The sequence below is a fragment of the Macadamia integrifolia genome, chromosome 3 (genome assembly GCF_013358625.1).
Source record: "Macadamia integrifolia cultivar HAES 741 chromosome 3, SCU_Mint_v3, whole genome shotgun sequence".
In the NCBI taxonomy this organism is placed as follows: Eukaryota; Viridiplantae; Streptophyta; class Magnoliopsida; order Proteales; family Proteaceae; genus Macadamia; species Macadamia integrifolia.
In genome coordinates this window covers 1,178,057-1,199,166 of record NC_056559.1, presented here as the reverse complement: position 1 = coordinate 1,199,166, position 21,110 = coordinate 1,178,057, and the positions used below count along the sequence as shown (strand labels likewise).

The 21,110-nt window shown below is 41.0% G+C and overlaps 1 protein-coding gene and 1 long non-coding RNA gene across 2 annotated transcripts in view; both read right to left on the bottom strand.

Annotated features, from left to right (window-relative positions):
* Positions 1–10,337: 10,337 nt before the first annotated feature.
* The window catches only part of LOC122073671 (rhomboid-like protein 19), a 63,769-nt gene continuing 52,996 nt past the window's right edge, over positions 10,338–21,110 (bottom strand). Inside the window, exon 9 of the mRNA XM_042638301.1 lies at positions 10,338–10,733. Within this exon, the coding sequence (XP_042494235.1) occupies positions 10,628–10,733 (106 nt within the window). The 3' untranslated portion in view covers positions 10,338–10,627. The remainder of the gene's footprint in view (positions 10,734–21,110) is intronic.
* Positions 12,628–14,185, bottom strand: LOC122073537. Its single transcript, XR_006138821.1, has 2 exons — positions 12,922–14,185; positions 12,628–12,800 (listed from the first exon to the last, which is right to left on the bottom strand). It is a non-coding gene; the product is annotated as an uncharacterized LOC122073537 (long non-coding RNA).

Genomic DNA, 21,110 nt, shown 5'->3' with positions numbered 1-21,110 from the left:
ACCCGAGATAGAAAGGATACCTGCTACAACAATGGAGCTTGCTTCAACCTCTTTGGCTGGCAATGCATACATTCTCCCTTGAGGTGGGCCCCCTTAAGTCAATACAGGTCTATAAACAGGAGGCTAACCCTGTACAATAGCTGGCTTGTACGGGCAATCCTTTATAAAATACTCCATCGAATTACAAACATAGCACCTATTTTGGGAGGCTTGCACTAGTACTGGTTCTCTCTGTATCTAGCTCGGTGCAGTGGGAGGATAATAAGGTCTCAGAGCAGTAGGCACTGTGCTAGTGTTCGGGCAAAAAGAGGTAGTACCCGATCTACCGGCCGATCGGGGCATATAACTCGATGATCTGTAAGGCTACTGGTATGATGGACCATAGTTATTTGGCCCATGGAAACTCTTGCTCTGGTTACCTGAGTCCGCATAAGGGTTGGACCTCTTCCAAAGTCCTGGTGTGGTGGAAGACTCTTCCTTTTGCTTGTCTTCCATAGTCTTGGCCTTTTGTACAATCTGGGCATAATCAGTCAAATCCATAGCCCCCAATATTGTACTAAAAGAAACCTTCAATCCTTTCAAATACTTATTTTCCTTCTCCTCCGCTATTTTTACTTGTGGAGGAGCAAAATAGAATAAGTCCTCAAATTGCTATTGGTGCTCAAGGATGGACTTGTTTCCCTGAGTCAAGGCTGAGAACTCTACTTCCTTCCTGTCTCTGAAGCTGCTGGGGTAATATTTTGATAAGAAAAATTCCTTGAATTGTTCCCATGTTGGTTGCGGGTGGGTTGTCATTAAAATAGGCTTGGAACCCTTCCATCATGAATCGACCTCATTCTTCAACTGTAACCCAGCATACATGAGTTTCTAAGCTTCTGTACATTCTACCACCTCAAATATCTTTTCCATCTCTTGGATCCACCGATTCGGCTCTAAAGGATTACTTCCCACCTTGGTGAAGATAGGTGGCAAGTGCCTTTTAAAGGATTCCACCACCTTTGCAATAGTGGCTACTAGTGGATAATATTGGGGATAAGCCGAGTAGTACTGATATAGCAATGGCATCATGTATGGAGGAGTGCCAAAAGGTTGGAACTGTGGAGTCACCACAGGTGGTGTACCCCCTAGTTGGTCTTGTGGTGGTACTGCAGGTGGTGCACTCCCTTCTGTATCTACAGGTGGTGCTCGAGAAGATGCACCCCCAGTTGAACTCCGGCACCTGGCACCTAGCACAATAGGAGGATCTTATAGGAAAGGTACCTCACGGGGGTTATAACCCATCTGCATAGGGTTCAATTGTTGGTGCACAGCATTCATAAAGGTTTGCTACTGCTACTGAAATACCTGTTGCGACTGTTGAATAAGAGCCACAACATCATTTGGAGTAACAATGGGCGGAGGATCCGGGATTTCATGCATAGGTGAGTCGTCAACTATTTCTTCTCATTTAGGACACACCTGAGGTCGAGGTCTCTGAGGATCACGTGGGGCTCCTCGTGCGCTACTACCGAATCTAGTGCGTACCATGATTCTTTGTACCTGAATTGCATCAAAGTTAAGTATGATTAAGTGCCACATTTATCACATGTAAGCACAAAATCAAATGCACATCATGCCCTTGATCATATAGTCATACTGCATTCCATCATCATGGCATGCATCCAAAGATTTCCATATAGTAATATAATCACCCCACATAAGCATGCGCAAAAATTTATTGCACAGTAGCTTATAATTTATGCAAAAATGGTGTCCACAAGGCTTGAGGAATAAATCCTCAAAATTTGGGACATTTTGGCCCAAAAACCCACACCAGCGGGTGCGCTGGGTTCAGGACCCACCGGTGGCCACCCATCGGTCGAGGACACGAATCTATTATGAGGGCAAAAAGCCCTCATTTTTAAACACTTCTCTTCTCTCTCTTTTCTCTCTCTTCTCAAGTTCCTTTGAAGCACCAAGAGAATGGTTGGGAAGTTGCAACCAAGAATTCTACACACCCACATTCGGATTAAAGTTCTCATTCTCAACTTCACAACCGCAAGTAAGTGATTTTTCTCTTTTGTACTTTGGGATTTCGGTTGTTCTTGTTCCATGCTCTCTAAGATCCATTTTTCTTTTGATTTTCTCCAACTAGAAAGAATGTAGTGTGTGGGTAATGCCGTTTATTCCATGATTTTCTTCCTTATCCATCACATTTGACATTTCCATGAATTGTTTAATCATATTTTCTAAATTTTTGTTGTTTTAAGGTTTTTCCCATTTTTCTTCTTTTTCCTTGCATAACGTGTGATCCAATGAGTTTATAAACTCACATTTGATTGCATATTGGTGGTGAGAATATCACTTTGCATATATGATTTGCTTATCACTCATTAGTATGAATCTTCACTATCCCTAGGTTAGGGTTCTTAAGAAATTGGGGGTTTCCCTTGTTTTGACCTCAATAATGTTAAGATATATACACTTGGATGAAATTGAATCCCCCTTTACGTATTATTGCTAAAATTCCATCAATGCTATGAATATCCTTGGTTTATGCCCTACTCCATGAATTTCCCCTTTTTCCCTTCTCTTGGAAATCTGTCAATGTCCTGGATTGATGCTAACTTTGGCATTTGCATGATTCTATGCCTTAGGTAAATGCTTTTCATTTCTTGTCTTTTATTTGTACAATGCATCAAGGTATCATAACTCTATGATGTTCACTTGTCAATACATGGTTTTGTTAACTTACCATTCATATGTGACTACATTATGACTATGGCATTACACCATAGGGCTTTCTCCTTTTATTTGTCATTTAAGATACATTGCCCATACCATGTACCTAATATGAGTGTCATTTCCATTAATTTTCCTCCTAATGACCATATTGCCTTGTTTATCTTTCATCCCTTGTTTTTACAATTTCTTCTTGAAATCTTATCAGTTTCTCATGTTTTTCTCGTGGATTTTGCAGCATGTCTTCACGCAAAGGCAAGGACACTGTCTCATCCTCTAGAAGTGGAAATGCTCCTAGCCAAAAAAGGAGGGGTGTAGCCGTAAGTTCTTCTGCTCCTCGCGTCCGGGCTAGGAGGAGTGTTCTGATGGACCCAAAGGATTATGATGAAAGTCTATTTAGGAGCCTTGAGGCTACCCTCTCTTGGTCTACCTTCTCCAACAGGCCAGTCCTTATGGAGAAGACTATTGTGACAGCGGATTTCACTTGGGTTCAAACGCTCGAGAAATTCACTGACCTTGGCTGCCAGGCCATGCTTTCCATTGACTCTCTTTGCTACCCGAACCTTGTCAGGATGTTCTATTGCAACATAGAGGTTTTGTACGACAACAAGATGTATACCATTACCATCCAGGTGAAGGGACAAGACATTAGACTCCCCATTGAGTTGTTGGCGGGGATCTTAGGCATTTCTATGGAGGTCACTTGGTATTACTGCCCACCTAGGGGCAAGGCCTTGGGCCCTACATGAGTGAGACCCTCCAGAGACACGTCTACTAGACCATTTGTGACCATGCGGTCGGCCCCAAGTCTAATATTGCCATTATCCCAGCTGTTCGGGATTTCAGCCGCCTAGTTCAGTTTAACCTGCTGCCCCAAGCCAATCATTGCAATCAGGTAAACTTCATGGGGGCTTACATGGCATACTGCATTTATATGGCTCTGGGGAATGCCTCCCACATATGCCTCCCTTATATTATCATGAAAACCATAGAGTACTATAGTGCGCACCCATCTGACGGTAACTACCCATATGCCCAGTCCCTTACCAAAATATTCGAGTATTTCCAGGTGGACTTATAGGGTGAGGAGGGAAGGTCCCTATCGAATAGATTCTCCTGGGGTATTTTGCATAAGATGGAGTTGTATGATCTGATGGAGGCCGCAATGGGGGATGTTGATCAGGAGGAGGTTGATGAGGAGGATGTTGACTATGTGCTCGAGGTAGAGGAGGAGGAGGAATTTGAAGAGGAGGTCCCTATTGATGTAGCTCCACCATCTATAGGTGGGGCTTTTGATTTCCAGAGGCCCGTTGGACAGGTTGGTAGCCCTCCAGGAAGGTCAAGAGCGGCTCCTGAAGAATCAAGAGGAGATCGCAACCTAAGAGAAGACTCTTCAGGAGGCTTAGGCGAGTATGTCCATGGAGATAGATGACCTAGGTGATGTAGTATACTCAGCCTCCAAGGACGTAGCGGCGAGCCTAAAACACCTTCAGGAGGAGGTGGATTTGGTGAACCGCCACTTTGACTACTATGACCGCCACCTACGTGTCAACTCCAGGTCTCGGAAAGGAGAGGTTATTGATGTAGATGATGATTGAGTAGGGGTACAACTTGTTTGAACAAACTCTTTTATGTGATTGTTTGTTTGGAAAACTATCTTCCTTTCTTTTGCACTAATTCTTCTCATCTCTACATCTCTACTGTTATGTTATGAATTTTCTCTCGTGTATGGAAACTCTCTTTTATATGGAACTCTTTTTTTTTTTGTACTCTTATTTATGAATGCATCTTGACAAAATTTTTAAGTTTTATGTAAATTCAACTTTTATGTGATGGCTTTTATGTTTTCCCAACCCCAATTCCTATTATAGATTCTACAGGGTTTAATCTTGCAAGTTGTGTGATTAGAGCATCGTACTCTAATACCACCATTGCCATGTCCCATTCACATAGAACCAGACCGGTGATTAGATTCCCTCTAGGTAACCCCAAAACCACTAGGATCATCTAACACAGTAACCACAACACAGCAAGCCACGTGTACATGAAAATATAACAATGTAATTTCAGAGGAAGTGTTATCATGTATAAATACCTATAAATCCTCATATACACTTGATACCCAAATTGTTATACATAGTATATTTAAATGTGAGCCTGTAGTTATGATATTTACACAAGAAATGATAATTTAATTATCGAGAGCACAAAAGGGGAGTATACCAAAAGAATCAAAAGGAGAACTGTAAATAAAAAATCTTCTACTGTTGCCCCGCGACACAGTTCTCAAATGGGCATCCGTCTCCATGGTCAAATCCTTCTAGGATCCACCAATACCCCACTGGAGGTTTGTCGGGGGAACCCAGCACGGGTTCCTCTATGAAATATCCTACAAAATCATTTAAAAAGATGTGTGCACAAGGGGTGAGCTCACTAGCTCAGTAAATGGAAAGAAAGACTCACACAAGCAATTGCAATTCAAATGATACTATATGCATGCAATTCATTTTAATCCTATTCACCTAAGCAACATTTATAAGTAATAGGTTACGTGCTACTCACAACCACATTGCGCGTATGCCCCGGGTATGAGATGTGTTTTCCATCTCGTGATACGCCCATAGGATTGTCGGAGAAGGCCAGTCGTGAGCACTCAAAAAAGTAAATCGTGGTCGAAGCAAAGCAGAAATATAAATCGTGGTTGAACGACAATAAAAAATTAAAGCAGTACAATTGGCCCTCTGAATATATCACCAAAGTTTTCGACTGTCCTAATGATCAATCGGGCGTACTTCTAACCACCACAGTGGTCTACGACCAGTGCTTCCCCCTGATGATAACCCAACACGTAAACCTCTATTGGGAAGGGTAGTAGCATAAGGGAATGTGAAATCCTAACCACATGCTCCTATATGAGATAGTACCACTGCATGGTACTTCCGCGTCCCATTCCACGGTGTACCAATGCATTCATTTTCAAGCTGACTATGACATCTATTCTAGGAATCCCATACATGTTTAGTAAATCCTCATCATAATCGATCAATGAATAAATCCATGCTCAAGATTCACAAGAAGTAATTGAAAATCTAAAGATACAATATGTTCATTTCTAAATACATCCAACAGCAGTCAAGCATATGCATGAAAATGACATTCGAAATGTCGAGATAATTTATGAATGAATAAGATGCTATAAACACTCCTAAAATATAATCAAAGTCCTCTCCCCACTTACTTATTCTTGTAGGAGAATATGCACTCGCGATATGGGTAAGATCCAGAGTGAAGACGAATGTCTTAAAACCTAACACAGATAGGAATTTAGAATACATTCATTTCAGAATTGTAAAAATACGTAAGATATGGTCATGACACATATAATAGCGTGAAGAAGGTTGTTGGTGAGTTTGAATTCCAATAGAGCTCATTTTGGCTATAGGTGGGTCATCTAGGTGGGTAGGAGAACCCACCTATGCAAATTGCCCAGGCAAACAGCACCCAGATTCAAGCCGACAGGTAGGACCTGGGGCTAACCCAGAACTGATAGGTTCTGTCGATGGGTAAACCCATCGGTAGGCCCAGAAGAGACTGGTGGATTATACCAGCGGGTCATGGTACCCACCGGTCTTACCTGCCTATTGGCCCAGAAGCCCAGGTAAGACTGGGGGGTCACACTGGTGGGTCTGACTACCCGTCGGTGCTACCCACCAGTGTTCTATAGGTTTTACTAAACTTCTTCTCTCCTTTATCCCACCTCTTGGGAACCCAAGGGAGTTGTCCCAACTTCATTTCTCACACATTTTAGGCTTCATCTACCTGATTATTCCATGGATCTAAGTTAAATCACGGTTTTTTGAAAACAAAATCAGACCTTGGTTCAAGAAACCCCAAAATCTTATGATTCCTCTTTCCAAACTCAAAATGTCACCAAATACTTTTAGTTTTGGTTTTCCTTTCCTCAAACCTTTAAATAAATCACACAAGGTTTCTATTATCTCTTTGATTTGACCATACAAAAAAGGGTTTCATCACATTCCGAGGGTTTATGGCGTTGCTTACCTCAAAACATAGATCTCAAGGCACCCGACACTATTTCGGCGATGAAAAGGTAAATTGCAACCTCGGAAATCGAAGGGGGAAACCTTCTTCCTCTTCCTTCTTTTCTCCTTCCTCTTTTCTCCATCTTCTTTACTCTTCTCACCAAACTTTGGCTGAAATCATAAATGGGAGAGAGAGAGACAAATGCTATTTATACCTTAGTTTGTAAATATCTACTAAGGCTTGTTTGGTTTTTCCCCTTTAAGGATCAAAACACATTAAATCGTAATACCGGCCGAAACAGCCGACATTATCGAGCACACGTGACCTCATTACGACGAGGAATCCAAAATACACGTGCTCACCCAAGTTGGGCTTGCTGGGACCCACGTTTCTCTTACAAGTGGGTCACACTGGTGGGTCTCGCACCTACCAGTGACTACCCACCAGTTAGCCAAAACAAGGCCAAACTTGTTGTATTTTGGTTGAAAATGGATCTTGACGTGTATCTCACTCTCGCCAGCTGTCGTAGACTAAATTCTCATTATCCAATACGACCTCATACCTTTCCTATTCGTACATGGCTTTGTGATACGTGCAAGGGCACTGCTTAGGTGTGTGAATCACTTTGGGTACCGCCTCAATCTTGTTCGACCACCCTACATTTGACGTCACCCTTGCTATCATACACCATAGGGCACTTATGTCAACCCTTTCCGGTTCAAACCCTGCAAGACCAAACTGAACCAACCGGTCTTAGAAGATGGACTTACTTGTCTCGATGGACGACTCAACCTACTTGAGTCACGGACAAGTGCCTATTCAAACAAACCCTAAGGTCTTCACTTACTATAAATTAGAGAAGTGAGATCTTTTCTCACTTCTCACTTGTCCAAAATGTGGGAGAGGGAGAAGAGAGCAGAAAGGAAGAGAGGAACAAGAAGAAGGTCTCCCGGCTTCGCATTTTGTTGTCAGATTATTGCTGGAGCTAGGTACTACCTTTCCCTACGATCTCTTCTCTTTCATTTTAGTTTTTTCCTTTGAGAAAGGTAGGGAATCACCGGGGTTGGAATGGTGAGCCTCGACCCTAACACTTCCCGGAGCTTGGGAGAGTGCATCGCACTCCCTCATGTGTTTGCCAAGCTAAAACCAAGTCGGTTGAGCTCTGGCAACACTTTTGACCAAATGTGGAGTTAGTGTTTCAACTGTTCAGTTGCCGTATCTCCCAAATGTCTCAGTGGAATCGGAATCTTTTTGGCTTAAAAGAAAGGTGGGAAGACCCCCTACAAACTCCACAGAACAAATCTCGACAATCGAGTCTGAGCTAGAGAACCCTCAAATGTGTTGGCACATTTATGGGTAACCATCAAAAACAGCCACCGGAAACACCTAGGCAGGATCCAGTGGCGTATTTCTGATAACCCCTCGACCCTTAAGAGGCCTCTTTCAAGGCCACCAGAAATAGGTTTGATATTTCCGTTGACCTCGAACCTATTTTCGGTGGCATATTTCCAGTGACCCTTGTTGTTCTGTCAAAATTGGAAAAATTTGTATCTTTTGAGGCAGCCCTTGTGGGTCCCCCTCCGATGTTTCCGACACTCGTTAACACCCGTCTACCTTTGTACTTAGGATAGAGACAAGCACGTAACTGCGAGGCCTAACATGAGTTGATACCGATTGACATACTTGGAAGTTCACCCATCCAAGCTCCAACCAAGGTGAGTGGTGGTTGACTTTAATTTTCAGAGTGTTTGATATTTTAGAATTGTTTAAATGTGATAGGAATCCTGTAATGATTCTTTGGTTGTTTAAATGATTATGCGAATCTCATAACATGCTATATCTATTGAATTGTGTTAATTATGTAAAATTGAGAATTTGATGTATGTTGTTCATTGTGAGACAGGATCCGGTGTGGCCGAGGTGGTTCCGGTACCGTGATTGCCATATGAATGTTAACATCATGCATTGGGTGTGCATTAGATTTAGATATAGTTGTGGATTGTACTTTGTGGCCAATGGTGATTCCGGTATCGTGCACCCCATGACTATACTTGGATATGGGTGCGCTTTGTGACTGATGGTAATTTTGGTATTGCATATCCCATATCTAACTGCTTTTATGCTAGATAGGCTTGGATGCGATGTGACTGATGGTTGATTCTGGTATCGTAGACCATACTACTTATATCATTATGCAAAGCATGTAGTATTTGTGGTTAGGTTACATTCCCTATGCTGCGTCCCCTTGCCAACAGGGGGTAAGGTATTGGATAACCCAACTATACTATGTTCGATGAACCTTTTCAGAATGTCACTCCCGCAGTACGATGTGATTCGCCGGAGGCAGAAATTAGTCCGGTGTAGCCGATGGTAATTATGGTGCCATGACTGTCAGGAGGGGGTAATCAAGGGTTTCCTGGGTGACCAATGGTCGCATTCCGAGACCAGCAGGCTTTTAATCAATACTAGAATTTGTATCACTGGGTGACCGATGTGTGAGTTCCGGGACTAAGGATACAACCTAATGCGTTGTAGTAGCATGAACCCGACTTAGTTGTATGTTGGTTTAATAATCAAATTGATATCATTCGCATCATAGACTACGTGTTTAATTCTTCATTCATCCGCATCATGGATTATTGTGTATGTGCTTGCATGAACCCCACCCCTCACTAAGCTAGTTGGAGCTTACCCCACGTAAAAGTTGCTCTTTAGAGACGATGCAAGTACCGTAGTGCCTTTAGGATGTAACTCTACTTCTTCCCAACCCGAGTACGGAGTTGCTGATTGGTGGATGCCAGAGGCCAAGGAGCACGACCATGATTGTACATGCGACACCTTGAGACAAGTAGTCTTCTACCTTTTGATATTGTATTATTGATTGGTATTCTTTGGGGAATTAATATTTTTAAATCATGCACAGGTGTGGATGAAATAACTTGATTGGTATTCTTTGGGGAATTAATATTTGTAAATCATGCACAGATGTGGATGAAATAACTTGATTATGTAATATATTATCATTAGATGACATATTCGTTTTAATTAAGATTCGGCTATATTGTACTCTGATTTCATTGTATTATTTAATTGGTTCGGTGTTATATGATTGTGATAATTAAGATACTACTATCAGAGATCCTAATAGAGATAAAAGATGGATAAACGTCTTACTCGCACCGCTGATATCCTAATACTGGGAGCGACATGAGACCTAGTGCCTCTCGGTGGTTTTTGCCTTGTATTTTTTTCATTTCCCTTTGGAATTTTAATATATTTTTTTATTCATCAGAAAAAAAATTGTCTACCTTTGACACTGATAATCCGGTCAAATAAAACAGCCTGTAAAATCTGTAGCTCATCACTTAGCACGTAGAGCTAGAACATCCAAGTGTCAAAAGTCGAAACAGGCTGATGATCTACGTACATTTCTTTTCCCTCCACGAAATTGTTTTGCTTCGTATAAAGAAAATGATAGCTCCGTATTAGGTAGTTTTTACTATCTTATTCTTTGAGGGTACTTGAATGCAAGGATGGCATATGCCAACATGATAAGAAAGGTTATCATGAGGTTGATGGCAACGAATACAGTATAAATTTGGTTTCAAATGGTTCTAACAATGCCGAAAGCAATCCCCAAACTGTTCCACTCTTCAGTATTTCTTAGATTTTACAGCATCTAGAGAAGGTGAACACTGATGAAACAACGACATAAAACATACACCTTGTCAGTCTAGCCAATATACAACCCAAGACTAAAATCACATTCCAAAGCCAAGGTATGCAAAAATTCCCCACGTCATGAGGGACAATTGCATGAAGCACATTTGTATTTTACTGGAGGCATAAATATGAAGAACTTTCACACACTCTCTGCAACAACTTTGCTTGGCAAGTTGTCTGCACTTCCCCCTGCGGCCAATCTCTCTGTTGCTAATCTTTCTTCCAGTGCGCGAGCTCCTCTTTCTCTGTTTATTTGCATGACAATTACAACAAATTTATAAAGAAGAAATAAATAAACTAGTAATACATTCAACAAAAGTAGAAGAACGAGAACAAGAACAAACCACAACATGCACTTGGAACTGTCTTCAACTTTTTCAAAAGAAAATATGAAAGAAGAAACAGTCCAATAGATAGTTTTACTTGTGGAGGCCATAAAACCCTTGTTTCTGGCATGTGGGTCATGATGATAGTTTTGAAAACCAGAGCACACCTACAATCAAACCATGCTGAAGGCAAAAACGAAATTAGGATGCAGACCAGAAAATTGAACCACTTCCTGTTTCTAAGGTTCTTAGGCACATTGGAGCAAAAACCAAACAAGCACATTGGAGCAAAAACCAAACAAGACACTAATGGATTTCTAGTCACCTAGGATTAATAGGTTGCAGAAATCCAGAATAAAACCAGAATCGCAGATTGAAAGGAACAACCAGATTATTAGAGAACTCCTCAAAGTTCGAACAGAATCTGAGGGTCAGATTTGAAATTATGGTCCAATCCTACTGAAAGCAGGACTCTAGAAACAGAATCTCAGAATAACAAATAGATAGCAGATTTCAGAGGAATCAGATCAATAATCAAACATGATCAGAAACTTTGTGAGTAAAAATGCATTTAAAAGTAAATAAAACCGCCGAACTGTATTTTACCATTTAAAACGCAAAATGCCAAACTGAACCCAAAAAGATATGGTAAAAAAAAAAAAAAAAGGGGTTTGTGTACAAGAAAAGTTCTAAATGCGTTTAAAACACGACTTCCATTTTTTTCATTAGCAATCTTTAAATGAACCTTCTTTTTCAAACTCTGATAACAAGTATAAAATTTAATAAATTATGATACCTAGTGGTCCCCAGCACTGCACAAGGGTGTGACACTGTGTCAGCAACAAAGCCAATGAAGGACATTTTAAGAGCTGGTTGCCATTCCATTTTGTAAGAAAGGGATTCTTAGTCAATTTCAAATCCAACCAATGTGGGACTTTGTGGTGTTGTTAGTGTGAAACAAAATCTATAGGCAACCATTCTAAAGGTGGAGATCCCCCAAAGTACGGTAACCATCCATGAAAATAGCTTTCTACGAAAAGGTAGCCCGAATAGGATGCATACAAACCGCTGGAACAAGAACGAAATTACAAGCATAGTTGTCACGGCGTCATGGCGACCCAAGACGGTGGAGGGGTGGCTAATCGATTTGGCGGTGAATCACCCTCTATAGCGTTGCCATGGCGATCAAATCTCTCATGTGTCATTTTTTAGGGAAAATTACATGATTACCCACTTTTAGGTTTCCGTTTACAAAATTACCCAATCTATGTTTCAGTTAACAAAAATACATTGTTTTAGGTTTGGGTTTACAAAAAAAACATTGTTTTAGGTTTGGGTTTACAAAACTACCCAAAACAGTGTTCATCCCTCAACTAAGGAGGTTTTTTGACAGTTTTAACCCCCACCTCCCATCGGCTCCTATCCCCTTCTTCTTTATACCACCGATCTCAGGGATGCAAATAAAGTGGTGATTCCTTGTGCTTATTCTTAATGAAGATCACCTCTTTGTCCAACTCCGTCAACACCTCAATCCCCTTATGGTGGTGAGCAAGAACAGCTTCATGCAAAGCTGTGTTCCCATCTCTATTATGTATCTTTGTTGTTGCATATGATACATACAGTTTATGTTCTGTTTCCATAGCGCGGAGCAGCAGATACTTAATTCTTTCACAAATTGAGCATTCTAACACCCATGAGCTATAATTCTCTCCAAAAAATTTCTGAAATTAAAAACCTGAAATTTCATCTCTAATTTGTGAAAGATCAACCGATAACAATTAGATGAAACAGAAAAGGGAAAGTAGAACAGAAGAACTCAGAACCCAAGTATAGAATTAAATAGTAACAGGGAGAGTACTGCTTTGATTCGAACTCAACGAGCACCAAGTCTTAGTGTAGACATCAACGGGATTTAAATCTTTAAAAAGAGTAAAATGAAGGCTAAAGGAAATATTGATACCATCACAACCAGAATTTCTTTTGCACCTAGTTCAGTTAAAAAACAGGAACACAAGTCAATTACAGAAGGTAAAAAGAAAACTAAAATCATTGTTCTCAAAGACAAATATCTACTCATAGTATAAGGAAGCCAATGGGTGATGCACACCTCTACTTCTCTGATTTCATATTGACTTGTTTGCTATAAACTCTAAACTTCACAAATTCGAGATCTGGAACTGCGGAAGAGCAAAAAAAAAACGAACACAAAACACAAACCCACAAAGGTGAAACTCCAAAAACCATTACACGCAGATCAAAACCTGGAAAATTTTTAGGGGGCATTCAAATTAACGAAAATAACAACCCAACATCAGAGCTTCCTCCAAGTACTTTCAAATCTCCTCTACAGTTCTTGCTTCCGATCATAATTGTTGGTAGTTTTCGTGACAACTTGGAGGTTTTCAGAGTAGGCAGCGATGTGGAGGAGAGTATTCTGGTTTTCATCAACCCGTTTATGGATTCCTATCACCAATCCAATATCTGAAATGCAATGGTACTGGGAACTTGGCATCCCTAAATGGGATGTGGGCGGTGAGGCAATTGTTGGGTTGGGGCCTTACGATGAGGCGGTTGCAGCCGCTGGGAACTATTTGCATCCCCGAAGTGGGGGTAGAAAGAAGAAAGAAGAAGAAGAAGGCGAATAGCAGCGGGTGGGAGAAGAGAAGTGGGGGGTAAAGCTGTCAACCAACCTCCTTAGTTGAGGGATGAACACTGTTTTGGGTAGTTTTGTAAATTCAAACCCAAAATAATGTATTTTTGTTATCGGAAACATAAGTTGGATAATTTTGTAAAGGAAAACCCAAAAATAGGTAATCATGTAATTTTCCCTATTTTTTATTCCCTCTATTTTCTAAAGTTATTTTGGATGTTATAATATATACCCTATGACAGAAAAAACCTATCAACGTTAAGCAATATCAAGTCATAAAAATCAACATAGTTACACTCACATCAAGTCATAAGAAATCAACATGACTTAATTGACATTTAGATAAATGCTCTTCTTCTATAATAAGTTTTATTGGTCAAAAGATTTTATTTTTAAATAAGTCTTTTTGTATTAGGTATAACACAAAACTAACTTTCCAATAAGTCTAAGATTACTTAAATCTGAGTTGTTATAACAAAGTTATGTTCCGGTCAAACTTATTTTAAAGTATACGAATGTTGTTAAATCGCCTGAATGGAAATAACTTTATTGATATCAAAACAAAAGATTATTTTACCGGATTTTTGGCTTTTAGCAATGTTCTACTATGATAAGATTTATAAAATTTTCAGAATTGAGAAAAACCTTAGCATTCGAAAGTTGAAAATCTCCCTACAACCAAAAATCAAGTTTTTGTTCTTGGACCGGGGGGTTGACATTTTTTTCCTTTTGGAAATTGATTTTTAAACTATTTTTATTGGATTCAAATAGAGGGTATTTACTTATTTATGAAGAATATCTTAAGTAAATGAAATAACAAAATATACGGCGGCATACAGTGCAATAAGGCGATAGTCGCCTAGGCCATAGGCAAACCGCCTGGACACCAACCTCAATGACAATGAAATGGGTCTTTCATGTTCCTATTTTCCCAAAGCTTTACATGAATAATAAGAATCTTATTATGGGTTTTTCATGGTTATCCATTTCCAAAATTCCAACCTCAATGACGATGAAAATGAAACTCAAAGGATTTGAACTTCAGATTCCAACATTTGGATAATAATTGCTCAATTTATGTTTGTACATTGCCCTTTTATTTTTTATTTTTTGGTCCAATATTTGAAAATTCTAAATGTTTAAAATGCATATAGTCCGATTTCTTTTTTATCTTTTTCTTTTTTATTCTGTTTTCGTAATGTTTGGCCGTATTTTAACCATTCCATTTACACGTTTTGAACTGTTTAAAACATGACCATACTGAAAACCTTTTTTCTTTTTTTTCCGTTCCAGTTTAACTAACTCACCAACAAACCCAACAGAAACAATAGAATGCCAATCTGAAACCAGATTCCAGAATTCAATCCAATGAGGGAGAACTAAGAAAGATTGGAAGTGGGATTCTATGAAATCATCAATAGAAAGATATGATTTTGAAACTGGCAGTAACTTGAGACTAAAAAATGATGGCCAAATCTGACAACAGAACTTGAAAATAATCTCCAAATCTGAGAAATTTAGAAATAGGATTTTAAACTATTTCTGTGATCAGAATTCAATAAGAACAGGATTGAAAGTGAGGAACAAGAGCACGAAACAACCAACAGATAATAACTAAATTAAAGGCAGACTAATATAAGATAAAAACTAGTGCGGGTTAGGAAAGATAATTTCTGACTCGTGAAATCAATGGAAGAAGAATAAGAAGATACGAACCAAACCTCCCACCTGGTCCTCAGACTGGAATACCAACAGCCTACCTTAGCCACCCCACTAAGGGGTTCACTGAATCTCACAGAAATAGAGGTAAAAAGCCAGCTTTCATTCAACTATGCCCAGTACAGATATTATATAGAGTTGAGTGCTGTCATCTCGTACTCTTAAAAGGAAAGTATAACAGAGAAGAAAACTGAACCAACTCCTCTAGCCACAGGCTATGTATTAGTAAACTAAACCAACTAAAATATGGAAAGTAGTAGTAAATTTGAAACGGAAAAAGATCTGGACTTACGTGTCCTAATCCAGCCTGACAACTAATATTACAATAAAAAAAGAACAAATGGAATAGGAATCTACAAAAACCCCACGATCTGGTATTTAGACTTGGCCTGGTGCCTGCGAGTGTACTTGATTGAGTACCTCTGATATGCATCAAATCCCCCTGGCTTGAAATCATCCATCTCCGACGACTGTGTGAAGGACATGTACACAATTCAAGGTTGAGTTGCTTGAAGTCATCCACGTGTATCCACGTTCAATCAGTCCTCGGACGGTTCTTCCTCTTGACAACTACAGAATGGAAGCTTCTTACCTTGCAAGTGACAGTGGATTTATCATTCAAGACATCCTCAATCTCATATTCACAGGGTGGTACCAACTGGGGGCAACCTCAAGTTGTGCTTCGTATCTCCCTCATCTTAGTGATGACCCAAATAAAGTGTAAGATCAGCTACGTTGAAGACGTTGCTTATGGCCATATCAGCTGGCAACTCTTGCGCACAAGCTTTAGTTCCAACTTTCTTAAGGACCTTGTAGGGATATCATGCGTGGGTGGAGCTTCGTTTTTGCATCAAAAGGGAAACTAAGGCAATGCGAACCAAACTATGTCACCAGGTTGAAACTCCACGAGTTAACGATGAAGATCAGCCGAAGATGTGTAGGAATTGTTGCTACGGCTATGCATCATACTACGTTGGCATGCACCATGGGGATATGCCCACACTCCACATCATGATATTGGTTTTGATGACAGAAAACAAATGAATATGTTATTTGACTTGTATCTTCTAAGTATTATTATAGAATGATGACTCTACATAATGAGCCATGTAAAGCTTTAACTATCACTTGAAGACACATGGAGACTATCAAGATGAGAAGCAAGTCAAAGCAATGGAAATAAAGTCACTGGTAATGAAGACTTTATCACCGCTTGCCACATAGTAAATAGGGTGCTAATTAGACCATTAGTTGGAAAGACACCTCATGAACTATGGCATGAAAGGAAGCCAAAAATTGGCTACTTTAAAGTTCTGGTTGCAAGTTATTTTGAACACTAAGGATAACTTGCAGAATTTAATTCTAACTGTGCTTTTTCCTGGGAGGTTCTCTGGAATGATCTTCGAAACCTTGCCACCCACATCGGAGATCATTGACAGCAACGTCCGTTTCAACCATGAAAAGCGAGGGGGCGCGATTGAATTGATCCATAGTCCATACTGATGCTTTCAATGATTGCATTGATGACATTGCTGTCAATGATCTCCGATGGACATGACTTAAATACTCTTGGAACAACCAAAGGATTGGTTCTTCCCACATTGCCTGCAAAGAGTGTTAGTTAATGAGACTCGGCTCACCTCCTTCCCTTCGTCCCATGCCACATTTGATCCCCCAGGTATGATCTGACCACTGCCCCATCTCCCTATATGTCCATTCATCTCCTTGCGTTTGTCAACTGGATTCATCAATGTATTTCTACTCCTTGCTTCTCTGTGTTGGTGAATGGAAGTCCAGCAGGGTTCTTCTCAGCTTCAGTGCGGATTGAGGAGCTATCAAGAATTATTCAAACTTCTACCAACCAGCAGCTTGTTTCCCCCATTCCTAAGTGTCATCAAGCATACCCATTTAGCTTTTGCTGATGATTTGATGATTTTCTCTAAAGCAAATTTCATATCTTTGCAGGTTATCATGCATAGCTTGCAGCTATTTGAATCTATATCTGGGCTCTGTGTCAACTCGAGGGAGTCCCTTATCTTCCAATATGGTGTCTCTGAGCCTTGTCTACTTAATGGAAGAGACAGGATTCTCCCTTGGTCAGCTCCCGGTTTAAGTACTTGGGCCTCCCTTTGATTCCAGCTAGGTTGTCATCTCACCACTACACTCCTATGCTTGATCTCATCAGGAAGCAACTTCAGTTATGGAAGGGCAAGCTTCTATCTTTTGCAGGCCGATTGGAACTCATTAGATCTGTCCTCCAAGCTTCCTACATTTCTTGGTCAGGGATCTATAGGCTGCCCTTGCCTACTATTACCAAGCTTGAATCTATATTTGTCGCTTTCCTATGGAAAGGTTCTGAAAGCTCCAGATTTCTTTGCCCTCTAAGTTGGGCTGTTGTTTGTCGGCCTAAATCTGAAGGTGGGTTGGGCATAAGGCGCATCCATGAGGTCAACAAGGCTGGTATCATCAAGCTTATCTAGAAGTTAGTCAACAGGAAGAAGAGTATATGGGTGGATTGGGTTTATTCGGGTCTCCTTTGCTCTAAGTCCCTCTGGACTGCCCCATCCCGGCAAATGCTTCTTGTGTCTGGCGTAGGATCTTGGATCTCAGGCCTATAGTTCCGGGGCTATCACCTACCAGGTTGTAGATGGATCCTCCACTTCCCTTTGGCTCAACCCTTAGCACCAAAAAGGAGTTCTACTCCACCACATTACTGCAAGGACCATCTACTGGCCTCCCGAAGCACGCATTGGTCTCAGATATTTTGACTTTAGGCAGGAGATCACCTCCAGCTTCCTCTTCCCCTCAACTAGATGATATTTGGTCAACATTACCTCCCATCTCTAATGCCCATTTGAGAAGTGGGGACTCTATTATCTGGACTCCCTCCACGACTGGTTCCTTCTCATCCAAAGTTGCTTGGGTCTTCATCATGCCTCAAGGCTCTACCTCCCTCTGGCATAAGATCGTTTGGTTCAAGGATCACATTCCCCGTCACAGCTTCACCACGTGAAGAGCTCTCACCAACTGCCTCCCTACCCATGGTTTCCTCATTAGTCAGAGGATCCTTGTCTCTCCTTTTGATGCAGCTGGGCGTGGGATGATTTGCGAATAATTAGTGCTTTGATTTGTTTCCTTTATTATTAGTGTAGTGTGTGGTCAAGTTAGTAGGTGGATGCATATTTTATTTCAGTTGCTAATTTAATTAGTTTCCATGATGTTGTAATAATGGGTTTTACGGGTTCTAGGGAAAGTGTCAGTTACCAAATGGATCATAAGGGGTTTAATGGTCTTTGTAATTCTCTAGAACCTTCTCTCTATTGTTATAAATAAAAACGGCTAGTGTCATATGAGACACAAGTCATTACCCCATTCAACATGGTATCAGAGCCATAGGATCCAAAACCCTAAGGGTTCTCCCTCTTCCCCATCTCTTTGCCTCTTTCCCATTTCTCTCTCTCTCTCTCTCCCAACACCTCCTTCATCTGTGCCTCCCTCCATCTCTCTTCTTCTGCTTCTCTCTCATGGTGGGAGCTTCTTAAACTACCAAGAGGGTTTCTAGCCTCCATCCATCCTTCCCCTGGGCTCTCAAACTCTCTTCTACAATGATCTGAGAGACCCAGAACCTTTTTTTATCACTTTTTCAGGGTTTTCTCCTTGAGAAAGTTTTTTAATTGTCGGGATGCTTTTTCACTGCTCGATGCTCCGATCATCTTGATGTTTGTTACGGTTGGTGCCTCTTATCCTTGTAGTGGTATGTACCGATCACTTTTTCATTTGAGGTCTTTGTTCTAAAGCTATCCCCAAAATCGATTTCTCAGGGTTTTACCCTTTATCGATTTTTGGGTTTTTTAGCTTTTTCTGGTTATTTTGGTGCTTTCTTTCTCTCCGGCTAGTGTCCCCTCTATCTGCACAACCCCCTTGAGAAGCAACCATGTTTACGAACTCATTTGTTTCTACTGGTGGAGACACCACGGTTCTTCCTACCTTTCCTCCTTGTGCTATCAAGTTTGATGGGACAAACTAAATTATGTGGTCACGCTCGGTATTTATCTCCATCAAGTCCCGTGGCTATTACGGATACCTCATTGGAACCACGAAGCGTCCGACCACCGGTACAGAGATTGACAAGTGGGAGTGTGCCAACTCTCTGGTTATATGGCCTTCCTTGTCAACTCCATGTTGCCACAGCTTTCGCGTGGCTATCTCCTTTTTGACTCTACTGCGAAGATCTAGAAGTCTGTCTAGGATATCTATTCCCAAGCAGGGAATGATGCTCAGGTCTTTGAGCTTCGCTAGAAGGTTCGTGATCTTCGGCAGAGAGGGCTCAATCTGTCACAGTACTATTATGAGTTGCGGACACTATAGACTAAGTTGGATTTCTATGAGGAGTATACTCCTTCCACCCCTGAAGATGTCACCAAGTTTCAGAAGCTAGAGGACAAAATAAGGGTCTATGACTTTCTGGCAGGTCTGAATGTGGAGTTTGATTAGTTGCGGTCCCAGGTTCTGAGTCGTGACCCCTTTCCTACCTTGGATCAAACATATGTTGTGATCCAACTTGAGGACAATTGACGTACCACTATGCTTCCACAGCAAACTGCCACTCTTTACTCCCTTAGTGCAGCCCCACAGTCTGGTGGCCCCTCTACTAGGACTCCAGTGAAGTGTGATTACTGTGGGAAGGAGCATCACACCAAGGAGCACTGCTGGAAGCTTTATGGCCGTCCTGCTGATACATCTGGAAAAAGGCAAGGGAAGGGTCGTGCCGATACTTCTGGGCAGACCAACCATACTGAGAACCCTGACTCTGACTTTGCTCTTAGCTCCTCAGTAGCCTCGCTATCATCTGACGAGTTTACTGCCCTCCGACGCCTCTTGACATGTCCAAACTCTCTTGCACCTACCACTGCGAGCTCTGCTCATTCCACCCCTTCTGGGTCACATATCTCCTTTTGTGGCCATAATATGTCTATCCCTTCTACCCCTTGGATTATCGACTCTGGGGCTTCTGATCATATGACAGGCCGCTTGTCTCTTTTTTCAAAGTACACTACTTGTCCGGGTAATGGTAAGGTCAAATTAGCTAATGGGACTTATTCCACTATTCTGGGGAAGGGCTCTGTTAGCTATACCCCCTCTTTATCCCTTTCTACTATATTGCATATTCCTTCTTTTCCCACTAACCTTTTATCTATTAGTAGTCTTACTTCCAGTCTTAATTGCAAAGTCAACTTTTTCCCGTTTCATTGTGTTTTTCAGGATCTGGTGACAGGGGCAACGATTGGCTCTGGTAGGGTATGTAGTGGTTTGTATCTGTTTGATGATGACTCGGCATTGGTCTCTGGTCAGGCTCTTCTGACATCTTCTACATCACCTCCCATCTTTGAGTTACTGCAGTGGCATCGTCAGTTAGGACATCCCCCCTTTGGGAACTTTAGCTAAAGTTTTTTCTTCCTTTAAAAATTGTAATTCGAGTCAATTTTTTTGTGAGGCATGTGTTTTGGCCAAACAAACTCAAACCACTGATTCTGTTTCTGGAAATAAAAGTGCCACTCCTTTTTTATTGATACATTCTGATATTTGGGGTCCATCCCACTATGTGTCTGTTAATGGCTATCGGTGGTTTCTCTTTTATTGATTGTCATTCTCGGACTACTTGGGTTTATATAATGCGAACCAAGGGCGAGACCTTCTGTTGCTTTCAGTAGTTTCACTGTATGGTTCAAACTCAGTTCGGTGCTACCATTAAGATCCTTCGAACCGACAATGGCCAAGAATACTTTGAAGGGTCCTTTCAAGCTTACCTTTCCGATCATAGGATGATTCATCAGACTAGCTGTGTGGATACTCTGGCTCAGAATGGGGTTGCTGAGGGGAAGAATCGCCACCTTTGTGAAGTAGCATGCTCTTAAGTTTGAGATGCA